Source organism: Aspergillus vadensis, assembly GCF_003184925.1.
Source record: "Aspergillus vadensis CBS 113365 unplaced genomic scaffold BO88scaffold_1, whole genome shotgun sequence".
Lineage (NCBI taxonomy): Eukaryota > Fungi > Ascomycota > Eurotiomycetes > Eurotiales > Aspergillaceae > Aspergillus > Aspergillus vadensis.
In genome coordinates, this window is record NW_020292039.1 from 2,708,990 (window position 1) to 2,722,248 (window position 13,259).

The window sequence follows — 13,259 nt, forward strand, 5'->3', positions numbered from 1 at the left end:
GGTATTGAAAAGCAGTACAAGATTCTATGACACTACACCATTGCAGCAACCTGACATTTACAAGGAAGAATAAGCGGACATCTCCACTTGAAAGATTCTGGCTTGTTCCCGCATGATAAAAGCCGGGTCTTGCGTTACAGAAGTCTAGGTTAGTCAGATCGACGGGCACCATGAACCCCAATCGTTACTACTACTTGGTATCGTAGCATCCCAAGCCGGGGTTGCACGCACACACATCCTCATATCAAAATTGATCAGCTAGTGGGTTTGGAACTCTAAGTTCAATCCAGGGGCACTAAACAGATTGGAGCTGTTGTAGTGTTACGGGCTTTTGGGACCACCCCCGAGTTACCCCACCGATGGTATACTCCGGCATCTCAGGGTAGCTCTGTCGGTGCTCTCCGATGCATGAGAAGCGGAGATAGAAAAAGCCCCTCGCGCGCTGAACACTCTCGAGACAATTTCTACTTTTCTCTCAATATCTGAAATAATTACCTATAACCTACTTACTCTCTCTTGATGGACCCTAGCTCGGAAATCAAGCCGTCAAGTGGTCAACTGGATAAAGTCACAGACCGTCTTAGTCTCTACCGCAACCAACTCCTCCAATCCCCGATCCACTCTACAGCACAACCCTTCAACAACTACAACGCAGCATCGACCCTCCCCCAAAATACCACCGCAATGTCTCGCGACCCCATAACCTGTCACGTCCTGAACACCCTGACGGGTACTCCCGCGGCGAACCTCCCAGTGACACTGACCCTCCTATCTGCGCCCTCGAGCAGCAGCCAGAGTCCCATCACCTTCCGCGCGACGACCGACGCAGACGGACGAGTCAAAAACTGGGAACCCACCACAACTTCATCGTCCGCTTCGTCGGTCCCCGCTATCCTTTCTGCACTCCCAACTGCCGATAGCAAGACAAATTGGTCTGTTCGGTTTGAGGTTGGTCCATGGTACGAGGCACAAGGTGTTGAGAGTTTCTGGCCCGAGGTCGAGGTGAAGTTTACGGTCAAGGGACGGGGCCGGGAGGGAGAAGAAGGATGGCGGCATTATCACGTTCCCGTGCTGTTGGGACCCTGGAACTATTCGACTTATCGCGGCTCATGACGAAGGGATACCTAGAATTGAGGGCAGGAGGCGATTGTGTACGGATAGGACAGAATAGGATAGGGATGGGATCTTAATCTTATCGCTGCCGAATACCTATTATTATTAAGTTACTTAAGTTATTTTATCGTGGAGAGCGCCCCATGCATCCCCATACTTATGACGTATCTGGAGAAAAAAGCTGAAACCATTGCATGCACGGCTCAATAGTTTTGTGACATGCCATTGATAATGGGGTCGCAAACTTAATAGGGGGTGTTAATTACTACCCCCCCTACAAACTCACTAACTGTTAATCAACGCCGAAGATGAGAAATATGGCGCAATTCTACCTTCTTCCTTTTCCACGTCTGTGCGAGCGATGACAGGCAATGGATCAAATTCAATCGACTCTGATTGCCAAGAAACACGCACAGTTATCATGTCCTTCGAAATAACCATAACCATAGCAATAACTACCTACACCAACAGTCCGCGATCTAGACTTTCCGACCAACTTCTCGGAAAGGCTTGCATGGGCAACCGCTGATTTCGGTGGCTGCATGGGCAAAAAAAGGCTAAATTATGGGTGGAAACAGTACTTGTGTGTTAGGTGTATCGACTAGCGTGAAGAGCGACAGACAAACCCCGGACAAGCCAACACATTTTGCTATGCTGAGGGGTGGGAAAGAAGGAGGAGGGGGAGGGATCAATTTGCTGTCACTTCGGCTAACGCAATTAATCATGATATGTCCCATACAACTTGGGCCTATACCTTTTTGATCATGCAGCTGAGATGGAAGCGCACCGCAGCTGTAGATACTTTCACTAGTATTGAAGCCGTTGGGCCTAAATACTCCCTTATCAAAAAGTACCGTTGAACGACAGGGGGACCATTTTTTTTTTTCATGCACTTGAAAGGTTGTGAAGTACCGGGTACATCACATACGGTAAGTGAGTGATTCTTCGAAGGTACATGTGCATACTCATGTGCAGGAGACTTTGGCAATGATGCAAAGCATAAAAAGAAATTATACTATCACCGGAGCTACAGTGAATACTGTACTCCTTTCAATGTCGATATTGATAGTATGTTTATACAGGACTGGTTTCGATAGGACTGGTAACGAACATATTGACCTGTAGCACTATCATGTACTGTCTGAGGAACGCAGTACCACTGCCAAGGCCTAATCGAGACGCGAACTGACAGTTTGTAGCGGCCTTCTCAAGCCTAATATTGTGGAGGGGGGGCCGTATACTCTACTCCGAACCTTCTTGTCCGGTCCACCATTCAACCGTGTAGCCTGTACCATACACGGGGAGCAATGGAATAGATTGTCCAGAATCCAAGTGGCAATCCACTAGATTCCTTCATCCTTGTTTTGGGCCCCAACGAGACCGCGCGAGACACTCTCACGTGATGAATACCCACGGGACGAAGGCCCTAGAAGCATTGCGTCATCAGCAGGGGCCCAATCAGCAAGCGGACGTGTCACTCGATGTCCCGAGCGAGACTGATTGGAACAACACTTCCCCCCTGAAATGAGAAAGAATGAACCCAGAATCCGGGCAACGGCGATAAGAGAGCCGAGGATTGGAAGGATTTCCTTGTTGGACCCGAAATCTATGTATCTCCAGATTTGGGCGTTGCTCCATGGGCCATTCAGGGAGAGTATCGATGGCATGGAAGTGGCATCGACCATTCGAACAGACGAAGATCCCTCACCGCCCTGCGGCCGGACAAACATGGCGTCGTCTCCATGATTCGTTCACCCGCTCGAGATTGAGACTCTGCAGGGCGGGGGCTCGGAAACGGGCCCGTGAGTGGCTGGACCAAGTGGATGCGCTGGTACATTAGTGGTCCTCTGGAAAGGTGCGCGAGTGGCCACTGCCGGCTGGTCCGACTGTCCGACAAGCCCAGGAAAATTCCTGTCGTCGTCACCGTGATCTCATTCATGGTTTTCTTTACCCCTTCCTAACTCTTTCGCCCTTAACCAACTTTCCCTCTTCTGCCCCCCAATACATTTTGTTGACCAGTTTGTGGTTACAAGTGCTTCGAATCCAAAGCTTTAAACTTTTGGGCAACCTCTTCGTGTATTTTCCACACATCCCTGGATAGCGACCAACATTCTTATACCTTTGCAATTTTCTTCCCTCGGGACCCGGAAATGTGTCATACTATCTACTACCACTTTCTTATTAGGTTGAATTTGCCTATCGTTTCCGCCGTCATCCAACAATCGCGTCCACCCGGATTATTCTTTGCTTGGATTGGCTGACAAGTGCTGCCGGGAATCCACTCCGTCTCCAAGTTTCGTTTTTGCAAGTAAGGGCCAGCCAGCATTTCGCCTGCATAATCATACAGTGCCTGGTCATTTACTATAGGGTAAGGTGTTCTTTTTGATTTGCTGTTTTTAGTTTTCGGTGCTTTTTTTTTCTCACCTCGCCTACCCTTTGTTCATTTCATTTATTTTTTTTTTGGGCGAAATTCTGTTGCGGAGTTTCAATATTCCTGCTTTGAAATCAAAAATCATAGGGTGGATGAAGCAAAAAGAAAAAAATACGGAAGAGAAAAGAAAATTACAATTCAAAACAGGAAAGAGCAGCAAGAACAAGATCGGTTCCGAATACAGAACCAGAACCAAGATAAGAATTAAGGAAGAAGAAGAGTGAAAAGAACCTCAAAAGAGAAAAAAAAGAAGGGGGAAAAAAACAAAATCAAAAGAAAAGTAAAGAAAAAGAAAAGCAAAAAATCTTTTTTCGAAAAAAAAAATTCCATGTTAGTGGTTTCGAGGTTGCACTCTGGCTGGTTGGTAACCCGCGGGCTTTTTGTACTCTCAGGGTTGCATGGTTTCGGCGTGACAGACAGTCGAGACCAAATAGGCATAGCGTGGCCCGACGGCCACTCGACCGCCTCCCCTCTTTCTTTTCCCCCCTAAATAATCTCCCTGTCGAAGCCCGGACTACGTCACAACTTTTTCCTTTCCCTTCCCCTTCCTCTCCAACACGATCTACTTCTGTCTAAACTGCCGTGTACTCGCTCAGTGACCTCTGGGTACAGGCGTTTGCGCTGCAGTATCTCCAGCTCTCCGAAGCATCAACAACTTATCGCATTTTACTAACTTCAATCAACCAGCTTTGTCTCTTTTTAACTTCCCTTTCCCGTACCCCTCCAGTTGTTTTTTTCTTGTTCAGCGTCCGTCCCCGTCCTTATTCTTCTTCGTGTCCTCGCCACCTCCGTCCGCTCGCTTGGCTATTTTTTTCCCTTACATCCCCGGGGTCACCTGTCGACCTCCCTCGATCTAATATATCGACACCAACCAAAATATCTCCCCCCTCCTCCTTTCTTCGCTATTATGTCTGCGGCTGTTACTTCGACCGTTTCGACCAGTCTAACTAATCATACCGATACTCGTAATTCTTCCCCAATGGATGCGAAAAAGGCGGGTCTAGACGAAGGTGAGTGAGTGTTGTGCATCTTAAAAAAACTGTTTCGATCCTTCGTTTTGCGCGCGCGCGGAACTCTGGTACCTCCCATATTCCAAACTCCCGAATATCTGCTGTATCTTGCACTTCCTTACTTCATCATCGACCCTTGACCTGTTCTGGCTTGGTTGTACGCCACTGTTCCCCCAAATGTTCTGTTGACTACCCGCCGCCGTCGGGATGACCTCACAATTGGCGTCATCGATGGGGGTCACTGTTATCAGATCCCCTTCCTCTCAGACTTCGGCCTGGACCACCTTATTTGGCCAACCTCTTTCTACCTACCCCTGTTTCAGATAACCTCACTGTCGCGTACTCCATCATCATCATTATTTACATCATTACTATTGTTGTTGTTGGTGTTGTTATACTAACGCGCACATCTGCTCCGGATACAGACTCCCGGGCGACCTCTTCGGATCTCAAAGATACCAAGCCTGATGTAGATCCTCAGACCTCGTTGGCGCCGCCTCCGCGACCAGCCATAACAAGCGCGACCGATACTCCCGATTACTTCAATTCCGTCCATAACCCTTTCTCTCTGGAACCCAATCCCTTCGAGCAATCTTTCGGCAGTGGTGGTTCCTCGGGCGAAACACCCGGAAAGTCGATCCTTCCTCCTGTTGCAGCACTTACTTCACCTGCCCTGCCGGGCACAAGTTCTGCCGGCGGCGGCTACGGCTGGTCCAACTCTCTGCGCTCCGGGCCGCTGAGTCCTGCTATGCTCGCCGGTCCGACTGGCACTAGCGATTACTTTGACAGTATTGGCAGGGGATTCCCTACTCCTAACGAGTCTTCTCTCCGCACTGGATTGACACCGGGCGGAGGGGGGTCTATGTTTCCCGCTCCTAGTCCCAACTCTCAGGCACTTCTGCAGCAGTTGCAGAGTGGTGGTGCGACACCGTCGACTATCGAGTTCCACCGTACTGCTCTTAACGCTGCCAAGAAGAACAGCTTAGGTGGTCCAACCTCTAACCCCACTTCCGAACCTGATCCAGCGACGCAAAACTCCAACATGGATATTAAGCCGAACCAGCCTGCAGGTTCCGACCCATTCGGTCATCATGACGCTGCCGATGCGGCTAACGGGCTTTTCATGCTGGCCAAGGGCGGACAGGCGAATCCCAATCAGTTCGCTGTGTCGAACCAAGCTTCGATTCAGCCACAGAGTATACAGGCCAATGACCAGCAACTTGATTCTGGCGCTGATAGACGTAACTCGCAAAACATGAACGGTGTATCAGGCAGAGAGACCAGCGGCGACGCTTCCGACATGCAGGGTGAGCAGACGAAGCCTGCTGCCAAGGGCAAAGCCAAGAAGAACACTGGTTCCAAAGCCAGCACCGCAGGAAACAACAGGCGCAAGGCAGAAGATGCACCTAAAGGGTCAAACAAAAAGGCCAAAACGAGTAACGGGTCTGGTAGTGTCGAGCCTCCTTCCGATGTCGGGGATTCTGAAGATGATGAAGATGATATGAAGAGGAAAAACTCGACAGACACGAAGAAAATGACTGACGAAGAGAAGAGGAAGAACTTTCTTGAGAGGAACAGGTAAGATGCGCTGCTTCATTTTGGCGCAGCTTGGTGCTAACGTGGATCGCAGGGTTGCTGCGCTCAAGTGTCGTCAGCGAAAGAAGCAGTGGCTTGCCAACCTTCAAGCGAAGGTGGAACTGTTCACCTCCGAGAACGATGCGCTTACTGCCACTGTCACACAGCTCCGTGAGGAAATCGTCAATCTCAAGACTTTGTTGCTTGCGCATAAGGACTGCCCAGTCTCTCAGGCCCAAGGGTTGGGTCCTCTCATGATGAATGGCATGTCGGCCGGATTTGATGCGCATCCATACAACATCCCTAACGGAATGATGCAACCTGGAGCACCTATCCCTGCTCAGGGGCTACGACGGTAATGAGTCCCCACGCGAGACTATGATAATATATGATTGGTCGTGTTCACCCGGTTGAAGAACGGCCGATATTCTTCGGATTCTTTTTCTTGCGTCAGGAGTGCAGGCGCCTACGTGAGAGTGTGTGGCGCCTTCTCTGCCTGCTACCTCTTGCTCTTATTATTTGGCTACGCGCCACCGGCATGGATAGGTGTTAATGATGTATACGATTTCTAAAAACGGACGGCTGAATTTGAAGTGGAATGGGCATCACTTGATCACCAGAAGGTGCAAACTTGGCGCAAAAGCTTGGCTGCTTTCATTTTTTCATCTCTTGTTCTCTCTTTCTTTTCACTTCGACCCTCAAGAGCCCTCGTCCTGTTTGGCATTTGGTACTTGCAGGCTAGGGTGGTGTATTGTGTACTCATTATCTTTTGCTTTCTCTTTTTCATTCTTGCTATCCCCTTTGTTATGAGGGCTTCTCTTCGTCTGTCTGATACTTGCGGGCCACTGGGTGTTTGCCTTCGCTATTTTTTGTTACTGCGAAACACGGTACTGGGTGGCGTACTGGAGGCTTCTTGCTATCGTTATCTTTTCATGCTAGATGCCTTAAGCGTCTAGGGAATTTGCTGAGCTTGAATTCCAATTGATACTTCGATAAAAATTTGCGACACCTGTAAGAATGTGCGTAATCAGGGTAGTAGTCTGTAGAGCAATACATAGATCGACGGCCTGCAATCGGTGATCAGTAACGGCGTGCTTGGCAGGACGCGGTGGATTTAGGTTCAAACCGTACAAACGGGTCAAACAAGACAACAACATCCTTTCCATACGCGGGTCACCCAGTCTTCGGCGATGGGCTCCGACGCAATTGATACCTAAACACGTCAAGCTATATGCCATAGTAGTCACTACTTCCAGGTCTTTCTCTGACTGGTGCGGGACGCCATGCCCTAGACTCCGGGACTCCAGCGAATTGGCAGGCCATCCACTTGTGTTCGACCATTAACTTCTCGCCGCGTCTAACCTCGAAAGGCGGTATTCTGCGCCAGCCGACCTATAACCCATTGTCTGATGGTGGGCTGCGAGCTGTGAACTACACAAGAACGATTTGAACCCCCTGGAAACCAAAAGAAAGGGTACAATCCAAGTACCGGAAAGCTCTACAATCGAGCTAATTCCAGACCCCCAAAGAAGCATGTCCACCCGCCAACCCGCGCGCCCGCGGCGCATCGACGACGCCCTCTCGCAGCTCGTCGACTCCCTTACCCCTCCGCTCTCATTTTCCGACATCGACGATGGCTACTCCGACGACGCAGAAGAAGCCCTCGCAGCAGCAGAAGAACGACGACACCAGGATATCCTCGAGCGGTCATGGCGCATCCTCGACACCTACACGAGCGCCGCCAACAACGATCCGGCCTCGCCGCCGGGCCCCGGAATAAATAGACGGGGAAGCTTAGCAGGCGGGGAGAACATCAACAACGCGTCGGACCTGATCAAACGGAAATTACTGCGTGAGAATGCAAGCCCCGATAAGGCGGTGCGGTTCTCGAATCTTTACTCGCGTCTGTTGACGCAGCCGGTGCTGTCGCAGAAGTGGGCTATCTTGTACTTGCTTTATCGGCTTTCTGGAGCGGATGATCATGATGGGTTTATTATGGATGATGAGGTGATGTTGGAGGCGAGGAGTCCGCCGGTCGAGCCGGCGAGTTTACAGAATGTGCTGTGGAAAGGGCAGAGGACGAAACAACAGGGTTGGGGGCCTGGTGATCAGTCGGATGAGGAGGGACCGGCGATTAGTTCGTCGGCGTCTCAGTTGCCTGGGAGGATTGAGAGGAAGGCTTCGGTGCGACGGCAGGAGTTGTTTGCGGATAAGGAGCGAGAAGCAGAGCTTGATGGGGGGTTGCAGACTACGGAGAGGCCTCGAGAGACTCGGGTCACTCGTAGTCGCGCGAACACGGGGGTGAGAGAGCCGCTCAATGATGATCAGAAGACGATAATGCCGGATCCTGGTCTGGAGAAGGAGCAGAAGCCTACCGGACCTTTGGAAGATGGGCTTCTTCGTGATTTACCGTTTAATTTGCAGGGGTTGTCGTCCTCTAATCTGCAGTTCTCCTCATCGTCCATCTTGAAATTGCCGCCGTCACTGCCGTTGCCCGTCGTTTCGCTCCTGAACTCTCTTGCAGAACCCTGTCTGTTATATCGTGGGTTGTCGTCCTTTGTTGAGAGCTCGGGCGGTGGGCTTCTGAGCCAGAGCTTGCGGGCAGCTCTCTCAAATGAGCTCCGTTCGTATCTAGGCCTAGTTGCTACGTTGGAAGGAGAGATCCGACGGGCGTTGGCGGCACCTGCAGATCCCAATGATCCTAGAAGTGCCTCTAAGAGTGGTGTGACGTTGAAGCGATGTGTTGTCTGGACGCGAGATGCAACCATGGCGCTGCGGTTGATGAGTCTTATTGTTGAGGAAGCTCAGAGTATGTGCTCCGATTGTGAAAAGACTGTATGCAAGCTAACGTTGATATTGCAGACAAGAAAGGTGGTCAATTGATCTCTCTGATTCATGGCTTCTCGACTTCTCATGGAGACCCCTTTGTATGCGCTCTGGCAGAAAAGCTTCTCAACCACGTCACCCGGCCCTTCTACGATATGCTCCGGCTTTGGATCTATGATGGCGAGCTGTCCGACCCCTACAAAGAATTCTTCGTTGTCGAGCCCGAGTTCAGGCCCAGTACGGATCCACGTCGCATTGCGACCAGTGTTTGGGAGGACAAGTATAAGCTTGACGATGAGATGGTGCCCTCCATCATCACACAAGATTTTGCTAAGAAGGTTTTCCTGATCGGAAAATCACTGAACTTCATACGATATGGCTGTGGAGACTCGGGGTGGGTCGAAGCCTACTCGAAGGAAGCCTCCAAGGAGCTGCGGTATGGCGATACGGCTACCTTGGAGTCTTCAATTGACGAAGCTTATAAGACTACGATGGCACGGCTGATCTACCTTATGGACGATAAGTTCAAGCTCTTCGACCATCTTCGCGCACTAAAGAAATACCTATTGCTCGGACAGGGTGATTTCATCGCCTTGCTGATGGAGTCATTAGCATCCAACCTCGACCGGCCAGCTAATTCACAGTACCGGCATACACTGACTGCCCAGTTGGAGCATGCTATTCGAGCCTCAAACGCGCAATATGACTCCCCAGATGTCCTCCGTCGACTTGATGCCCGCATGCTAGAACTCAGCCACGGAGAGATTGGCTGGGACTGCTTCACCTTGGAATACAAAATCGACGCCCCAGTAGATGTAGTCATCACACCCTGGGGCTCCACTCAATACCTGAAAGTCTTCAACTTCCTCTGGCGTGTGAAACGAGTCGAATTCGCCCTAGGCAGCACCTGGCGACGATGCATGACCGGCGCGCGCGGCGTCCTAGGAAGCGTCAACGACAAAGTCGGCTCGGACTGGAAACGAGCAAGATGCGTAATCGCCGAGATGATCCACTTCGTGTGCCAACTTCAATACTACATCCTATTCGAAGTGATCGAAGCAAGCTGGGACCAACTACAAGCCTCCATCTCCAAGCCTGGCTGCACCCTAGACGACCTAATCGAAGCACACACCAAATACCTCAACTCCATCACCCACAAAGGCCTTCTCGGCTCATCCACCTCCTTTAAAAGCAACACCACCTCTTCCTCAACAAACACCAAACAACAGCAAGAAGAAGGCTTCCTCACCCAACTCCACCAAATCCTCAAAATCATGCTCGCCTATAAAGACGCCGTCGACGGCCTCTACTCCTTCTCCGTCGCAGAATTCACCCGCAGACAAGAGCTCAGCGCCAAAATAGAAACTCGCACCGCCCAAGGCCGCTGGGGCCTCACTGACCGCGATCTCCGTCGCCCCCTTCGAGGCCACAAGGACTCCGTCTCCTCCTCTATGTCCCCCTCCGTCGCTGCCTACACGCCAAACCTTGCTGGTGGTGGTGGTGACGACTTCGGCATCGGCACCCCTTCCTCCCTCAACCCCCATGACCTTTCCGCAGACGACCATATGCTCGCTTCCCTGCGCGTCCGCCTCCGCGACCTCTCCGCAGAGTTCCGCTCCCGTCTCAACGTCCTTCTAGGCGATCTTGCGTACCAGCCTGATGTGGATATGCGGTTCCTCGGCGTCGTCATGAACTTTAACGATGTGTATGAACCCGTTCGAAGACGCAGGACCGCGGGCTCCAGTTCGCGTGATAAGGAGAGGGCGAGACGTAAGGCCGCGGCTGTTGCGGCTGCTAATGCGACTGCTGCTGCGGAGGGTAATGCATCGTCGTCAAAGGAGGCAAGGAGAGAGAAAGAGAGAGAGAAAGCGGAAAATAGCGGGACTGGGAGCGCTACTGGGTAATAAGTTGTAGATGTTTGCTGTGAGTCTTGGGCTGTATATCTATTCCCCTCGTCAAATGAGGGGGTTTTTTGGTCTGCGTGTGTTTGGCTGTCTGATTTTTGTACAAGTTCATGGAGTCAAGGATGGATGGATGGATGGCATGATACGGGCTGGATGGGAACTGAAGCGAAGTGATAAATTCATAAAATTCATAAAACGAGAAGTCATAACGATCTCATGTATAGTCAATCAAATTTATTAGAACCAATAGATTATAAGTAGTTAAATATCCCTCCTTAGTAGTAGTTATACTCCTAACTAAATACTTGTAGTAGTGTAGATAACTAAAAGCGGAGTTAAATCCAGATAAATCCACTTAAATTTTATTTTATCTCCGCACCCTCACGTGGAAAATTTCCCCAAAACTTTCTGGGCGACCATCAAGGGAATCAAACCCATACACTTAACTAATCTCTTTTTATCCACCACTGAACTACGATTTTTTCCCTCCGTTGTACTCCCATTGTTATTATATTCGGGACAACGCGACTCATACACACATAAAAATTGTTTAATTTTGTCCATTGTCCGGTCCGCGAAAATCGAACGATTCTTAGTACGATACCGTCGCATCGCTCATGTCGAGCAACCCTCAAGATTCTCCACAACAGCACAAAGAACAACAACAACAACATATTCCGGCTTGGAAGAAGATGGGTCTGAAACTCAAGAACGCTAAGGATACGGTGGAGGGGGCGGAAAAGAAAAAGGGAGTTGTGGACGCAGGGGAAACAAATGTGGAGAAGAAGCAGGATCGCAAGAAGAGCAAGAAGAGACGGCTTGAGAATGATGATGAGGAGGAGGGTAAGGAGGTGAAGGAGGATGATGCCGAGAAGAAGAGAAAGAAGAAGAAGAGTGTGTCGTTTTCGGAGGATGCGAAGAAGTTGGATGGTGATGCGGACGATCAGGAGGAGGAGCAGGAAAAAGCTCAGGAGCAGGATAAAATGCAGATTGATGCTGAGGGTAATGGTGATGATGATACCGGGGATAAGGCTGATGATGAAGGCGAGGGAAAGAAAAAGAAGAAGGAAAAGAAGAAGAAGAACAAGAAGCAGGACGGTTCGAATGATGCTTCATCCGGCACGACACCGAGAATTCACGAAACGCCCATCCTTTCCTACCTGAGTCTGTACCACAAGCATCGGTCGGCGTGGAAGTTCCAGAAGAATCGCGAGACGCATCTCTTCAAACATGTTCTGTCGCTGGAGCAGGTCCCGACGCTGTACAATGCGGCTTTGCTTGCCTATTTACAGGGGTTGAAGAGCGAAGGTGCCAAGTTGCGGTTGCGACAGATTGCCGAGGAGGTTATCAAGGCGGAGGCCGATGCCGAGGAGGATCAACCTAGTAGTGCTCCTGCAGAGACGGAGGAGTCGAAGGAGGGCTCTTCTTCTGAGGCCAACGAGAGCTCCGCGGCGACGGATAAGGCGAGTTACGACAAGGCTGTTGGTGTCTTCCGGACACGCTTGGCTGCGGGTCAAGAAGATATCGATTGTCAGGATGTTACTGCGCAGCTCAATGCGGAGACGCTGAAGAAGTACGAGAATAGGGCACGGGCTGAGCTCATTCTGTTTGCTGTTAACGGCACGCTGTTCAATTATCACAAGCCCAAGCCCGCTGCGCAGAAAGGAAAGAAGGGGGCTCAGGCCCAGCCTGGCAAGAAAAAGAAGAAGAACCGTACTGCTATCGTTGAGATTTCGAGCAGCAGTGAGAGTGAAAGTTCTAGCGACAGTGATAGCGACAGCGACAGTGACGATGAGAAGAAGACCAAGGCTAAGCCTGCAGCTGCTAAAGCCTCGTCGGCTAAAGACAGCAGTGACAGTGATAGTGACAGCAGCAGCAGCAGTGATAGCGACAGCGATTCAGATAGCTCAAGTTCGAGCGACTAGCTGTGATGCCACTTTTGGATTGTCAGGTGCTCGTGCTTTCTTGTATTCACACACCCTATCAATGACCTGCTGTTTGATCGTTATGTACCAAAAAAGCGAGATGTTTGTAGAAGCTTATATATAGACCATCATGTCCAGTTATAGACATTGCTATAGCTCGATCAATCACAACTCTGGTAGTTGCCTAACTGCTATTGCTAAACTGAGTTTCATCATGATAACATTACTACTTAGCTGAGTAGACTACTCATAGTATAGTGCTTTCTAAGTAGATGCAAGACTCTTTTAGTGGACCAATGACCTCCCTGTGACAGCAGCTGCCGGTAGTCTCTTGCCAACCAGTAAGAATGATTTTAATAATGTTGGTAGGATTCCTAAGAATACTAGATCACTCCTAAGTTAGTATCTTAAACCCCTTTATACTATATATCGTGACGATAGTACTGAACTATAGTAACTAGTAGCACTAAGATGT

At 50.1% G+C, this 13,259-nt stretch overlaps 4 protein-coding genes across 4 annotated transcripts; all 4 read left to right on the top strand.

The window, feature by feature from the left end:
• The first annotated feature begins 334 nt into the window (after positions 1 to 334).
• Positions 335 to 1,204, top strand: BO88DRAFT_400620 (hydroxyisourate hydrolase). Its single transcript, XM_025705624.1, has one exon. It carries the CDS (start codon positions 520 to 522, stop codon positions 1,111 to 1,113), a length of 594 nt encoding a protein of 197 aa, XP_025568756.1. The 5' UTR covers positions 335 to 519; the 3' UTR covers positions 1,114 to 1,204.
• Positions 1,205 to 4,451: 3,247 nt separating this feature from the next.
• On the top strand, positions 4,452 to 6,488 carry atfA (bZIP transcription factor atfA; the record flags this gene model as incomplete). The annotated part of the gene is made up of 3 exons (XM_025702493.1): positions 4,452 to 4,554; positions 4,980 to 6,132; positions 6,185 to 6,488. 3 exons carry the CDS (start codon positions 4,452 to 4,454, stop codon positions 6,486 to 6,488), a joined length of 1,560 nt encoding a protein of 519 aa, XP_025568757.1.
• An 823-nt stretch (positions 6,489 to 7,311) lies between these two features.
• BO88DRAFT_431444 (tubulin gamma complex associated family protein) lies at positions 7,312 to 11,144 on the top strand. Its single transcript, XM_025709298.1, has 2 exons — positions 7,312 to 8,938; positions 8,992 to 11,144. The coding sequence occupies exons 1-2, from the start codon at positions 7,663 to 7,665 to the stop codon at positions 10,857 to 10,859; spliced, it is 3,144 nt and encodes a 1,047-aa protein (XP_025568758.1). The 5' UTR covers positions 7,312 to 7,662; the 3' UTR covers positions 10,860 to 11,144.
• A 102-nt stretch (positions 11,145 to 11,246) lies between these two features.
• Positions 11,247 to 13,001, top strand: BO88DRAFT_400624 (WKF domain-containing protein). The gene has a single exon (XM_025705625.1). It carries the CDS (start codon positions 11,477 to 11,479, stop codon positions 12,782 to 12,784), a length of 1,308 nt encoding a protein of 435 aa, XP_025568759.1. The 5' UTR covers positions 11,247 to 11,476; the 3' UTR covers positions 12,785 to 13,001.
• The last annotated feature ends 258 nt before the right edge of the window (positions 13,002 to 13,259 follow it).

Coding starts and splice junctions, on each gene's coding strand:
- BO88DRAFT_400620 (XM_025705624.1), top strand. CDS start 520: ATGGACCCTAGCTCGGAAATCAAGCCGTCAAGTGGTCAACTGGATAAA.
- BO88DRAFT_431444 (XM_025709298.1), top strand. CDS start 7,663: ATGTCCACCCGCCAACCCGCGCGCCCGCGGCGCATCGACGACGCCCTC. Junction 8,939..8,991: donor TATTGTTGAGGAAGCTCAGA/GTATGTGCTCCG, acceptor TTGATATTGCAG/ACAAGAAAGGTGGTCAATTG.
- BO88DRAFT_400624 (XM_025705625.1), top strand. CDS start 11,477: ATGTCGAGCAACCCTCAAGATTCTCCACAACAGCACAAAGAACAACAA.